General features: G+C 42.2%; 1 protein-coding gene across 3 annotated transcripts in view; it reads left to right on the forward strand.

Annotated features, from left to right (window-relative positions):
• ror1 (receptor tyrosine kinase-like orphan receptor 1) overlaps positions 1-14,555 on the forward strand; it is a 109,070-nt gene that overhangs the window by 69,593 nt on the left and 24,922 nt on the right. Inside the window, exons 2-4 of one of the 3 annotated variants that reach the window (XM_029499651.1) lie at positions 6,331-6,393; positions 12,676-12,966; positions 13,141-13,144. In XM_029499651.1, the coding sequence (XP_029355511.1) occupies positions 6,331-6,393; positions 12,676-12,966; positions 13,141-13,144 (358 nt within the window). Of the gene's footprint in view, positions 1-6,330; positions 6,394-12,675; positions 12,967-13,140; positions 13,145-13,252; positions 13,287-14,555 lie in introns of all 3 variants that reach the window. The other 2 variants (XM_029499650.1, XM_029499652.1) reach the window with 2 other exon arrangements.

Genomic DNA, 14,555 nt, shown 5'->3' on the forward strand with positions numbered 1-14,555 from the left:
GAGAGAGATACTGCTATAGAGTTTCAGAGGAATAATGGGAGCCCCATCCTCCTATTTATACGATGTGTGTGGTCAGACAGAGTGGTAAGAGACTGGTTGATCGTATTAACGGTACGGATGAGGAAAATCCCCATAAATGGAAGGATGGATGTATGGAAATTCACATTCTGTTTGTCAAGTTAGGGTCCAGAGAGGTCATGCTTCAGCTTTGCATCCCAGCAGGTTATACGCCACTCAGACGTGCCTCGCCGCCTGACCTGACGAATGCTGGGTAGTGGCAGATGTCAAAGTGAGCCTGATGCCGTGGAATAATTTGTGAGGTGACATGCTGCTGTTTAAAGTTCCTTCTCTCTCTTCACGCATTGCTCTACATCATCCTTAGCTTAAACTTGGCACGCACTGGTTTCCTCCGCCGTGTCTCGGCTGGAGTTGAAAGGGAAAGGATTCGAAGCCTCTGTGGTGGTTTAGAGTCAGTATTCAAAGTTTGATAGCTTTATGGAACAGGACAGGTACATGTAATCAGAATCACTTCAACCCCTTTTGAATGCACACAGCTGCTGTCAAGATATATTTTTAAAAAGCTTCAACTTGAAATTGTATCCCTTCATGTTAATATTAACATACCCCAATATTAACAAAAATGAAAACTTGTAGCACATGTTGCAATCTTGGCTCAAAGACAGAGCTTGCGCTTGTTTCATAATTTAACAAGAATTTGAGGTCAAGCTGAACTATAATTTCAAATGCAATGGCGCTTATCCAAAGCATGTAGTGAAAGTTATTTGAAACATCCCGCCTGCTCAGCTCCGTGTGATTTTTGTCAAAGAAGCAACAGTTTTCACTTTTTATGTGGGTTTTTTTTTTTTGTTTTTTCTCGCTTTTGAGCAAATGTCCGATGCCATTTGAGCCCTTTCTTTTCCTTGTTATGTATGGTGCTCTATTCTTCTTGTCTTCAACCCTGCTGATCCCCGACCCCCTCCCCCGTCAGCCCTCCTGTCTCCCTCTTCCTAACTCCCTTCTGTGGTCTTATAAGGTTAAAGAACAGAACTTTCTAAGGCAATACACAAGTGCGTGTGTGTGTGTGTGTGTGTGTGTTCTTTGGTTCATGGTGTCCTCATATCAGTCCCTGAACTGGGACTGCTTTTTTTCCTCTGTACACGCAAGCTGAGCCTGGGAACAAACACCTGCATGCACACAGAGGTGCAGCTATAGAAGACGCGCACACACACACACACACACACACACACACAAGCATTGCAAAACCGAAATTCTGAACACATTACGATTACAAACACGGCGGTCCAGAGCATTCCCCAGGTTTCGTTGAAAAATTAAACAAATAAAATAATTTGAAATGTCGCCAGTATGTTTGAGCCAATCAGATTTTATTCTTGATGCTTTATTTGTGCCTTAAGGAGATATTTAAGACGAGCGAGGTTGGCATACACAAACAGCTCACACAGACACATATTAGCTTTTTATCAATTTGTGTGTTATTAGAATGGTATCATGTATTTTAATTAGCTGCTATTACATTTGAATTTCCTTTTTGGGGATGGGTAAAGTAATCTATCAAAAAAACACGAGTAAAATCTGAATATTATAAAATGACAGAAGTGCTTCGTTTCTGCCTCACCATTCTCTCTAAATGAAATATATTTTGATAATGCCTGAAGTTGTCTACAACTTGTCTGTCCTAGAACTGATGTGGTGCAGTGATTTTACCCTGTTGCCATACCGCTGGTACGTTTCACCATCAAAGTGACAGAAATAAGAGTCAGGTTGTAATGAAACCTAACTCTGAATTTGAGTGCCTTCAGATTTCTGTCATTAAGGTCAATTTCCATCTCCTTCCTCCCTCTTGCAACTGCTGTTCTGCCTTTGAGGCCCATGTTTGACCATTCAAACAGTAATTCACATCAGACAAAATGACAGTGAATGAAATCACCAACATAAACAACAACATAAATCTGCACTGTGCTCAGAGGGACAGAAGCCCAGTTCCTAAAAAGCAGGGTTTTTTTTACGAGCATCTTTACTCTGGGTTTGTTGAGAAGCTTTTCTTTTTTTCCAGTTTCTGTTTTGTTTTGTTCTTTTGGTTGTTTTGTTTTTTTTTTTTTGTTTTTTTTTTTACAGTCTCACATTTTCCAAGTCTTTTTACTTTTTATCTTTGGTTCTTCAGATGTCCCTTGCTGTCCTCCCTTATTTTTATTCTCTCCATTGCTCTCTACTGTTCTTCTTCCTGAAAAAAACAACTTCTTATAGCTTTAACATAACCTGCTTGATTCTCTTTTGTCTGGAACAGAACATTTGAATGTAAGAAGGGAACTCATGTCCACATAAGACTTGTAATTACAATCATTGAGTGTGCGTGGGGAAGTGGGACAAAACACTGGTTGTTTAGGGGAGTCAAAGCAAGTTTTATGCAGCGACACCTTAAAAAGAACAAAACCTGGACGGCGTTGGCGATTTTAGGCAAATTTGAGAAGGAGACCTGAATTTTCTTCATCTGTATCTCACTTGTTTACGGCATAAAATATGACTGTTATGTTGTGAAAATAGTGGCTTCCCTGTTCTTCCAGACTTACATCAGCTGTTCGACCTCTGAGTTAGATCAGTTTTCCAACTGGTGGAAGAGGGGTGGAAGCGGACATTGGGGAGAGGCCCTAATAACAGAGCGGGAGAGCTCATACATCAGGCTCATTCCCCACACCAAACACACTGCCCCAGGCCATATAACAGCATATTAGTTGCTATGCATACCCACTTAGATTGAGCATTTCTGATTTGATTCTGCTTTGAAGCCTCCCCCCACTTTTCTCTGCTCCATTCCTTTCCCTCATTCCCATGCCTTTGAGCTTGAAGTTCTGCGCTAATTCCCATATGCTGCTGTCACAGTAAAGTCACACCAAATTCTCTGAGCTTTATAGGGGTTAAGCTCATGTCCCTGCGTGATTTTTATCATCATAAGCCAAATACAGCTGGATGGGGATCAGAGGCTGCTCTCATGGAACTTCCTCTGTGGAGATTTGCTGTCTGGCCGTCTCAAAGGAACCTTCATCTCAACCATTTACCGTATATTCTTTTGTCAAAGGGATGGCAATTGAATGGCAACCATTTGCAAATGAAAGAAGAAGTTCCAAAACTTCCATTTATATATGAAATACGCCATATCGGCCAAGAGGGGCTTTCAGACATCCAAACTCGTGATGCATGTTTGCTGTCATACCCAAGTGGTCTAAAGTTAGCACGTAGCTGCAGAAATGCTATGCAAATATGCACACGGCTTTATGATCCAGGTTATATTGGTTTTAATACAGATTGGATTAATACAGCAACATTATCATAGAATAGCAGTAATCGTTATTTAAAAAAAAAAAAGAAAAAAAAAACAACGCACAGAGATGGTATCAGTGCACAATAGCTTTTGAGCAATGCAAAAATCTTAGAAATGCATTAGATTAGAAACATTAGGTTAAATCAGTTATTTCACCTGACATGAAATAAAAATGGTTATGTCGTGTTTGAAATCACCGAATAGAAATAGATACATAAATGATACATATACGACACATGATGCACTATTTCTCTGTGACTACAGCTTCTTTTTGCGCACCTTTGGTCATGGCAAAAAGAAACAAGTAAAGAATGTTGAGTAGAAAACAGATACTAAGTGAATTGTCAGCGCGTCAGGGCAATGTCAGCGTTTGTGTGAGACATGATCTGGAAGTACGTAAGGAAATTCACTGTAACGCTTCCTCTGATCTTCAGAAACCAGGGACTGGAATTCATTTCACTGACTCATATTGTCAGATGTAGATCTCTGTAATACTGATTTAGTTAACATATGAGGAACTATCAAAATCAGGATCATGGGACGATCAAGGATCACAACCACAACTGCAAGAAGTGCTGATTTAAACTGACAACATCAAAGGTCTTTTTTTGGTTCTTTTCTTTTAGCCCCTCATTAACAAATGGGCGTAATACATTTTCTTCCTTCAGAAGCTGAGTAACATTAGAAAGATAATCTCAAAATTACTCTGCAGTTCATCCCCACATATTCCAAATGATTGTCTCAATGAAAGAAAACTAACAGATGTGACCTAAATACAGGAGAAATAAAGTGGAAAAGAAATAGAATAGAAATTTGAGTGTCTGTTTGTCTTATCCAGAGAAGTAACGGTAATAAAATCACGCTGTAGTTTATTTGTGGAAATAAAAGAATGCACAGATCCAATTAATTCTCGAAAATGCTGTACATTTTTTCTAAAATTTGGACAGCTGTGTCTCCCTCATGTTGATGGTATAGACCTTGGCATGGTGCATAAGCGGTAAGAGCCTCCTTGCTCTTTCCCTGTATCCTCCACTCACATGTCCAGGCCCCTTTATTGGACTCTCACCTGGCTGTGCTTGACTTGTTTCGTGCTCGTGAAACTACCGAGCTTCATTTCCCTCTCTCCTCTGTCTGCTCCTCTCGCAGAGCTCGGTATCTCTTATAGTCTGTCAACTCGGAACGCAGAGAAAATTTAGTCTCACACTGGGGCCAAGACTCGCTATATTTCACTGTCACGTTACAAAGCCTGAGGAAAAAAAAACTGGCAAATCATTTTTGGAACAACCCGCCAGAGAGAACAATAAAGATATACAAGAGGATACCAGCGCAGCGTAGCCAAGGCAGTTTGTGATATTGCCTGACTGCAATATCCGTTAAATATGATCATGCCCAAGTTGCTGGTTGCTGCATATCTGTAATGATACCAACCATAACTCATAAAGCTGACAGACTCATATTATGAGTTTGTTGCTAAGCCTCCAGACTTTCTCCCTAACAGGTGCTGAGGCCCAAAGCGCTGCTCATTAACACAGCTCATTTCACAAGCACCACCGCACAGCCTTAACCGTCCTGACACAGCACGTGTGAAACAACACATTATCACCCAATTAACATGACCCCGAGTGTCAGACAGCCGGTCCTTTGCACACCCAACAACTGTCACCTCGCATGCCACACACATAACACATAACAAGTTGTTAATTCAGTAATGTAAACTTTCAGTAACGTGTTTTTCAGTGTTGCTGCTGACACGCAGAGGACAGGTTAGGTTCGAGGACGCACACGTGCACACAGTTGTCATTTCGTATGTTTGTGTTTTTTTTGCATGTGCTTGTGACTGTGGGATGCAAGTGTTTTGTTGGCAAGCGGCCACCTACTCATTCATCATGTTAAACTATCCCAGCCTGCCCCAACAGACACACACACACACACTGTTTGTAACCGTGGGATAAATATGTGTTGAGTCTTGGTGCCCTGAGAATCAGCACACATAAAATTATTTCAAGCTCCATGCTTGTCGGCTCCGCATGTTTTCTTTTTGTGTTTTTGTTTTGTTGTTTTGTTTTGTTGTTTTTTGTTTTTTTTTTTAAGTGAGGCTTTTTCATTTGCCAAGAATCACCTTATGACCTGTGGTGGTGCACACTGAAGCTCATTTTCTGTCTCCTCTGTGCCATAATGAAAAGCAGAGGGCCACTCTGTCGTCAGCTCGTAATAACACAGCATTAGGTCCACATGGCCTGCTGATAGGCTCATTGTTGTACATTCAAACCTTTGATCTACAGTACCACATGTACTATGCTATCATCAGTGTTGTTTAACATTAAGGCTGGGGAAATCTTAAAGCGGTGTCCGTCAGAATACTGTTTGCACAAACAAACCGTTCAGCTGTTTATTTTGCCAGTTAATTAGAAGCATCCCATTTCTCTCTAAATTGTGGACACACAAACATGCTTACTGTGTTTATCATTGAGCCTGTGGTGATTGAAATACTCAGCTCTGTTATTTTCTCCTGTTGCCACACTTTGTTTTTTCTCATTCGAGGCCTAACGTCTTGTTTAAGTTATATCATAGAGGATTGAGAAGCCATTGAAAAGTTTCCTTAATCTCATCTTTGGTATTTTGATGCAGTTGAATTGAGCCAAAACTGCTGTAGCTACTTGTTTAATGAGGCAATTGAAGGAAGTGTAATAGGTCGTCGCTCCGGTGCATCAGAGGACATTTCTATGCTCTACTTCATGCCACTTTTGTTTCATTGAGTAGCAGTACACAGCACCAAAGTGTCCTTTGGCGTTATTCACTCATCATTCATTCATTCACCAAAAGGCTAAAGGGTCACAACTTGAGTTTTTTGACATCTTGTCAATTCACTCCCTGTTTTCTTTTTTTACTGTTTTCAGTCCAAAGGAAAAAGACTTGTGGAACTAGTGACAGGGCCTAACCCAGAACAACCTCAGAAACATGCTAATAGTTTTCTCCATTTCCTCTTTTTGCAGGGTCTGAGTTCCCCCAAGACCCCAGTGTGCTAGCTACCACTTCATGGAACACCTCTAGTGATGGTAAATGCACACACATAAAGACACAGTCATGAGAAGCAAGGCTCAGTTTCATGTCTTGACCCCGTTCTTCCTAAAAGAGCTGTTGAACGCAACTTTTACTGGGGATTTGTTCAGCGTTAATAACACAGCGTTGAATTGTAACTGAACGTTTGCAGTCTGAAATCCCGAATTGCACAGTGAGCTTCTCAGCATGTGGGAATACAGCCACAGGTGCATTGCCTTTCGCTGATTTCCACTGACCTACTTTTAGTTCTCTCTCTCTTGAGCAAAAGCAACCAGTGGAGCTTCAAGCTTCCAGTGCCTTTACCACGGCTTCTTACACCGCACATATTCAATGAAACTATCTTTCTGCAGCCTTTAAGCCACATTATTTTCATCTGCTTGTTCGTTGTGCTTCATTTTGCCTCCGTTTTTATCCCTCAAAGTTTACTAGAGACATTGAGAACTGTTTCTTACATTTCTGAGAATGTGCATAGCATTCCTAATCCGTCTCACCCGATGTTTGTATATGATGAGAGGTGATCATTCGCAGAAAATACTGCACTGGACTACAGAGACCCAAGATCCGTTGACATTAGACAATCTAGCAATAACATCTACAAAGGCTTGTAATCTTGTCCAAAAATCTCCTCCAGCCTCACACACGCACTGGCAGAAAACCCTCCACCCACCGCCAAGACATTGTCACCGTGATGCAATATCGAGATGAGCATGTCTTAAAGGCTTCTTGATTCTCTTGCATAGGCTTGTTCAATTTAATTCTTCCCTTCCTTGATCTATAAGGATTCTTTCCAGTTTATTACAATTATTTATTCTGTCGTGAGGATGGTCGCGTCTACCGGAGCTACCCCGCTTTAGATCAGCAGATCCTGTGGAAGCATATAAAACAGCTGTTCCTCTGTCAGCACCGCAGGAATAACTGAGTCAGAACCTCATAATTTTCTAGATATTTTCTGAACACTGCTGGCCAGAGTTATAAGTCAAATCCGGCCCCCTTTTTTCAGTTTCCCCTGGATTTGGAGAGTCGACATCCGCCTAATCCCCCACGAAGACACCCTTGACTTGGAATAGCTTCAGCATAAGACTGTATCAATCTTGACCTTCGTATTTGCTCTTACATTTTCCCCAATTTCCTCAGTTCAACTCTTGCAAAGCCGGAGGCCCTCGAGCATCCGCCCCACCAAAGATCCTGTGTACACAAAAACAGACATTGTTAAACATGCGGGCAAGGCTGAAGACAGTAGTTTCTTGGCCTGACTGAGCAGTTTAGTCAAGATAATGAATACGGTGGCCAATCAAGGATGTTTAAAAAGTCATAAATAAAGTGAGTAGTTACAAACAAATCAGACAGTTGTTTTTTTGTTTTTTTTTTTTTTACACAACATGAACCATAAAAATCTACAAAGACAGCACGTGTGCACGAAAAGTATCCAACCATGTGTTCAAAGTAGTGTATCTGTGTGAGTGTGTGTCATTTTGAGCTCGTACCCATGATGAACATCTGTTTCTTATCTGATGGATGAATGGTGATTGCACCACTTGTTTTGACTGCAGGCAGGGAATGGTTTTGATTCACCAAGCAGACAGCATTCAGGTAGCGTGGCTCTATCAGTATGCATCAGTAGCAGGAAGTCATCATGCTGAAAGAGGCTCATTATTGGGTGAAAATCAGGGGTGATGATAGTTTACCGAACTAATTTCCCTCCTGGCTTCTTCCTTTCTACCCCTCTGTTTCTTTTTTGTACAGTTTCTTTCTTTCCTTTTTTTTTTCTTGTCTTACTTCCTTTCCCCTCTCCGGCTCTCTGTTGGAGAGTGACCCAGCTTTAATGAAATTCACCTTCAACCATAGCTGGCAGTGTTACAGTCCCAGCTCCTCGGTGTATCTGCTGCGTATGTTTAGTTAGCTGTGCGGCCGCTCAGGTTTCTTAGCCTGTGTCTTGCTGAGAGCAGCCTGTCTAGCGCAGCTTTACTGCAGAGTGTGTTATTGAATGTGGACACGGATAGATATACATTGTTGCTGGTGACACAAGAAGGTATAGTTTAACGTGGCCTAGTACCGATCCTGGATCATTTGTGTGTGTGTGTGTGTTGTGGTTGTGTGGGTGTGCGGGTGTTTACATTTGTGTGCTTGCGTGTGAGCGTCTGATTGTACAAAAACCTCGGCGAGAAAATGCCGGCTGATGACAGCGCACCATTTAGTCGCCGGCCACATTAAAGGGACAGTCTGCAGCCAGGGCTTGAGTTTCACCGTGCTCCCATAGCCAAATACCACAACACTCACCGCGAGACAATTACGTACAGAGTGGCTTTGTTACACAGACATTGGCAGGACATCTTTGCAGTTAAATCACTCATTGCTCCCTTTCTCCTCTTCACTTCTCTTCCCATCATCTCCCCTTGCCTCCTCTTTCCTTCTCTGCTGTTTTGTTCTCGATTATTATAACAGCTAATGAAGTGTGCAGGGACACAACCCCAAAAAGCCATTTTCTTTTCCATCAACTCAACTAATGAGACGGCGATAAAGTTACTCAGTTTGTGTGACCTTCTTGCCTTTGGCAAAAATGCACGTCTTTTAAAGTATGGTCTGATTTAATATATGAGGTACATTTCTGGTTTTAGAAAATATAGTCAGACTCAACTGGCACGCAAAAGCAGTGAAGTGTTAGATCATCATGTAAAGGAGGGTTCAGTTCATTAGCCTCATAACAGTGTGTAGGAACATATTTCCACTCATGATGTTGGGCTGATAGTTGGGATTCAAATCACAATTAAAGCACACACTTGCACAAAGAAGTAGACAAGGACACACAAACCTTAATGTACTCTTTCAAAAGAAAAACATAACACCCAACAGGAATGTGTGTACAGTGTTTGTGTCTACCAACTTCGTGACGGGTGCCAGCATGTCCACAGTGAGCAGTGAATTTTAGCGCTGGCCATGCGAGGTAATGATCCATGACTGTGGGGTGTGTCGCGACATTATTCCCACCGGAGTCACACATCGCACACCCCCACGGCTGACCGAGAAGCATGTTGCTCTGACAACACAAAAAGGTACAACTTGACACATGACATGTCATGACACGCTGTCACAATCACAAATCTGAAAATTAAAATGAATGAACTCAGCAGTCAACTTGGCCAGACGCAAATTATTTATTAAATAGAAGCGATTTGCCCCCACATCTTTTTTTACCTTCCATAAAATGCCCCATGAGGCTGGAACGATAAATGAGCGCCGCAGCAATCAAGAGAACAGATGAGAAGTAGAAGAACGTTTCGAAGCTGTGCCCTACAGCTGAGAGAATTTCCCCACCTCCTACGCTGATGAGACTGGTTGTGAAACCACTTGCTCTTCGGAAAACAGAACAGAGTAAAATGTTTTTACTGTTTATGTCTCGTTACATGGGAGAGCGATCGCAAGAGGTAATATAATCAGACAGTTTGAACAGAAAAGCAAAGCAAAATGCAAGATGTGGCAAAACAGTTGGGTCAACAAGTTCTAAAAAGAAAAAAAAAAATGTACAAACACTTTGGCAGACTTTGCTTCACTCAGTCTTACCTGTGATTCAGTTCCACGCTCACAGACACACACTGAACAAGTGCCCTTCTGTCATTTATGATCATATCAGTTTAACTTGACTATCGGCGCTCTGCAACCCTTCAGTTACACGTCCTATTACATTTTAGAATCAGATTTCGCCTCAATAGTGCGTTTACAAGGCTTGTTAAAGCAGACAGAAAACCCTGCAGCCAGTGTCTGGACCTGTGGCTCCGTTTGCAGCACAGTGTCTGTGGAGAGAATGTACCCTCCACACGCACGCACACACACACACACACACACCAGTGAGATATGGCTCACTGTGCAGGTAGGTGAGAGAGAGAGAGGAAAACGCAAAGTGAGACAATTTGAAGTGGAGGAGATGTGTTGGGTGATTCTTTGTAGCAGTCAGGTATGTTAGTAATAAAGACACTTGGCCTTTTTTCTAACATCCCTCCCATTGTTTTTAAAGATTGATCTCGTGGTCTCCGCCCACTGCAGGTTTTGCTCTGACTCCTAATGAAATATGAAGAGACAAGCATGTACAAATAAGGGAGACCTGTGTGTGTGTGTGTGTGTGTGTGTGTGTGTTGGGTGAGATGGGGAGGGCCATGATGATGATGGTGGTGGTGGTGTGGTTGATAGTGGAATCTCATCATATTGTCACATACTTGTGAGTACCACATTGCTATGTTAAGCCTGGGGCTTTAGGGAGGACAGCAGACACACACATGTACACACACAGGCTGTGTGCCAAAACAAATGTGCCTAATTCTTTTTTTAGCAGACACATCGTAGACGCTCGTTTTATTCCACCTCATGACAATATGTTGGCAGTTGGCGTCGGATGAGCTGTATATACAACCACAAGGGTTTCTATAGTTACAGAGAGTGCCAAGTAAGGGCACCAGCATGCTTGAACCTGAAGTGTGTTGGCACGAATCAGTGCAGCTTTAGATACATTTGTTGCCCCAGCTTTTGAGTTTCTCGTCATTGTTTTCCCTCGAAATGATCAGACCGATCACGTTAGGGAGCAGAACTCAATCAAACTTTAACCTAAATAAACTAGATGTCTTGCAGTTGCATACACGATCAAGTGACTTTCACAATCTGGCTTCTCAGGTTTGTCTGTCCTGTGACGGTGTAGAAAAAAAACCCTGCAGGCTTGGAGCTGGTCAACAGCATCATTAGGCATTAATATTTGATTTTATGTAGTTCTGTTCTTGCACCAAAATTAAATGTCTGTTCATTATCTAATGCCAGAGTTAATTATATGTCAAATACCGGTGATAGCTGGCGTCAGTATTTTGTATTGACATTCTAGTCGTGAGCAACACCCAACATCAGCAAAATATCACAGTCAGTTGTGTCAGTCCAGCAGTGTTGGGTTTTGACATCCCATATGTTGCCAGAAAGAGACTATGTTTACAGACAGCTTCACATCAGATATTATAGGAATTCACTTTGTCCTGGAATTCCACTGATGAATTTCCTTCCTTAATAACAGTGCAGCAACGCTGGAGAAGGCAGCAGTGTCCTTGTAGGGAAAACTGGTAGGGAACGAAGACCTGATTTCTGTCAAGTGTTTTGGTAGTTAATCATCCAACAAATTTAAACCTCTGAGGCCGCATTCCTGACAAATATGTTTCTCCAGCTTACGATTTCATCGTGAGTTCTTGTGTCAAACGATGGAAAGCTGTGATCATTTAAAATGGCCAGAAACGGGGTGCCTCGGTCAGATCAGGTACATTTAATGTTGGCGTGTTCAATGCAGTGATAGCTGAACTAATTTGCACGGCAGGGGAAAGAATTAAATGTGTGGGTGAAATTCTATTTCTCTTTTCTCAAACTCTCTATTGACACACAAACTGAAGTTCATCTGACTAGTATTTGAGATTCCCCTGTATGTGCTTTTCCTTCTTTGTTTGTTTTGGCCAGTTGGTGTAACCAGGAGCATTTCTGCATACCTAAAATGGGTTTTTGGGGTTGAGGGAACTTTCCAGAGGTATTTCATGACTATAACACTAATGTTTTTCCTGCACATTAAACTCTTAGGTGGCCCTCCAGATTGTTTTTTTTCCTGACCACCTTGAGGAAAAAACGTGGTTCTGGCAATAATCATGCAGAAATGTTTTGCTCTCTCCTTTCCAACGCCGTCCGAACACATCGGCAGAGCATTGCACTTTTACACTGGTCTTTCTTTAAGGTTATTTATTTACTCCCTATTCAAAGTCTTCACCCATTACGCAGGTGGCATTGCCTCATGAAATCGTACGCGAGCCGGGAAAATCCTTCTGGCATTATACAGCCATGATGAAAAGTGAAATTAGGTGTCACCACAGTGGCAACCACAAAATAACTTTCAAAACCAGACCTTGAATATGTGAGTCTGAATACATTGAGTTGTTTGACCACTTTTCTTTTTTTTTTTTTTTTTCTCATACAGCAGCATATGTTTTTTCTTTTTAAAATTTCTGGCTCTGATGTAGCACAGTAAGTGTTGTTTGATTTATGCCTTTGTTCTTGGCCTTGTGTTATACAATGTCTTCCCTCTCTTATTGTCTGTCTCTCCATCAATCATCTGACTCCTGATGTTTCCTCTCCCTTGGCCCCTCTTTAATATTTTTCCTTCTAATCCTCTTCATCCTCTCATGCCTCTCATGCCTTTTATCCAGCCCCCCCCCTCCTTCTCTTCTCCATTCATGTCATTCATATTCTTTTATCTCCATCATGTTTTCCAGGGCCCTTCTTCATCCATCTGGAAGCTCCGCTGAACAACATCACCACCTCGCTGGGCCAAACAGCTGAGCTCTTTTGCCGTGTGTCAGGCAACCCGCTGCCTACTGTGCGCTGGCTCAAGAATGACGCCCCCGTGGTGCAGGAGCCACGGCGCATCTCCTATCGGTCCATGCCGTATGGGTCACGACTCCGCATCCGCAATCTGGACACCACCGACACAGGCTACTTCCAGTGTGTGGCCACTAACACCCAGGGTACCGTGTCCACGACAGGCGTGCTGTTTGTCAAATTCGGTAAGAAGAGTTAAAAGTGTCAAAAGTTTATATTTGATCTACAGCTGCTCAAGACGTCTGGAGTGCAGATGTCATCGTAAAGTGGCTCCATGAGGAGTATTTTTGTAACACACGGGGACATTTTATTACTCCTTCCCATCTTTTCCTACTGGAGATCTGCCTCATCTCATCAAGGCCCGTCTCATCTGATTCCTCCATTTATCTGGCATCGGAAACAGAGAAAAAAGCCTGGGAACAATATTGTTTATCCTCTTATTAATAAAAATCCCCTTGTCTTCTTTTCCAGACCCACTCCCAACACCTCTGCCAGGAAGACCAACGTAAGTTTGTTTTCATCCATCTATTTTTCTTTCCATCGCTCTACCAATGTTGTACCTACAACAATACAGCATAGGGGACTGTCTCACTGAAGGGATTTTTAAGCACCGCTCAGACAAAAATGATGAGAGGGAAGAGCCACAAATCCTATATATACATATCCGTTTCAGCCCAGACAATCCAAACTCACTCTGGGTGAGGGCGGGGTACACCCTGGACAGGTCACCAGTCCATCACATGGCCAACACACAGAGACAGACAGAGACCAGCAACCACTCACACTCAGAACTACGGACAGTTTAGAGTCACCAGTTAACCCAAACATGATTTCTTTGGATGGTGGGAGGAAACCCACACAGGCATGGGGAGAACATGGAAACTCCACACAGAAAGGCCCCAGGCTAAACTGAAGCCGCGACCTACTTGTTGTAGGGCTACAGCTAACGCGCTACGCAGCCGTGCTCTTTGTTTGTCAACATGTTGTCTGAAAACTGGAAACTTGCAAAGAGCTACCCTAAAAGGTTCTGTCCTGTAGTTTTCCCTGTTGTTGACGCAGTCTCAGTCTGCCTGAATGGAGTTTTTATTTTAGCCTTTAACTTGATCTTTAATGTTGCGCTTTCGGCTCAACCGCAACGGCTCACGTGGTTAAAATCTCAATAGAGATCGTGCACATTTGGAATGTGGACCATGTATCACTGTTTGCTAATCACAAAACATCGCCCAAACCATACGGGTCCTTTAACGTGTTGATCTTTCTAGTGCTAGTTATAACTGGCTTAATTTCCTTTCATCTAAGTCTAACGAGACCCATAATGCTCACAATTTGAAAACTTGTGCCATTCATTTAATTTTAGGCACATAGCAAGACATTCGTCTGTTTTCAAGGCTATAATTACATTATTATAATTGAGAGGGAATTACCAATGTCCGCTTGGGAGTTGAGTTGATTAACTGAAGTTAAACTAAAATAATATTGCCTAAAATTAACTTTAAAGAACAGTTACCCATATGTGCTTGTGTGGATTCAGTTATACGTTATATATTTTCAGGTCATCCAATTAGCTGCCAGCCCTCTCAACATACAGCGAAACTAATCTCAGTCCAGATGGCTTAACGTGAGCATGCGTTTCAAATGAAATATCTCAAAAACAGCAAATAAAACTTAATTATAGAAAATATTTTTAGAGAGCATCTGAAAATGCCTAACGCTGAAGACGGCTCCTCGGTCTTGTCTGCAGCAATGCCGATGTCCCCAAATCAAAATTTAGTTT

Source organism: Echeneis naucrates, chromosome 4 (genome assembly GCF_900963305.1).
Source record: "Echeneis naucrates chromosome 4, fEcheNa1.1, whole genome shotgun sequence".
Classification (NCBI taxonomy): domain Eukaryota; kingdom Metazoa; phylum Chordata; class Actinopteri; order Carangiformes; family Echeneidae; genus Echeneis; species Echeneis naucrates.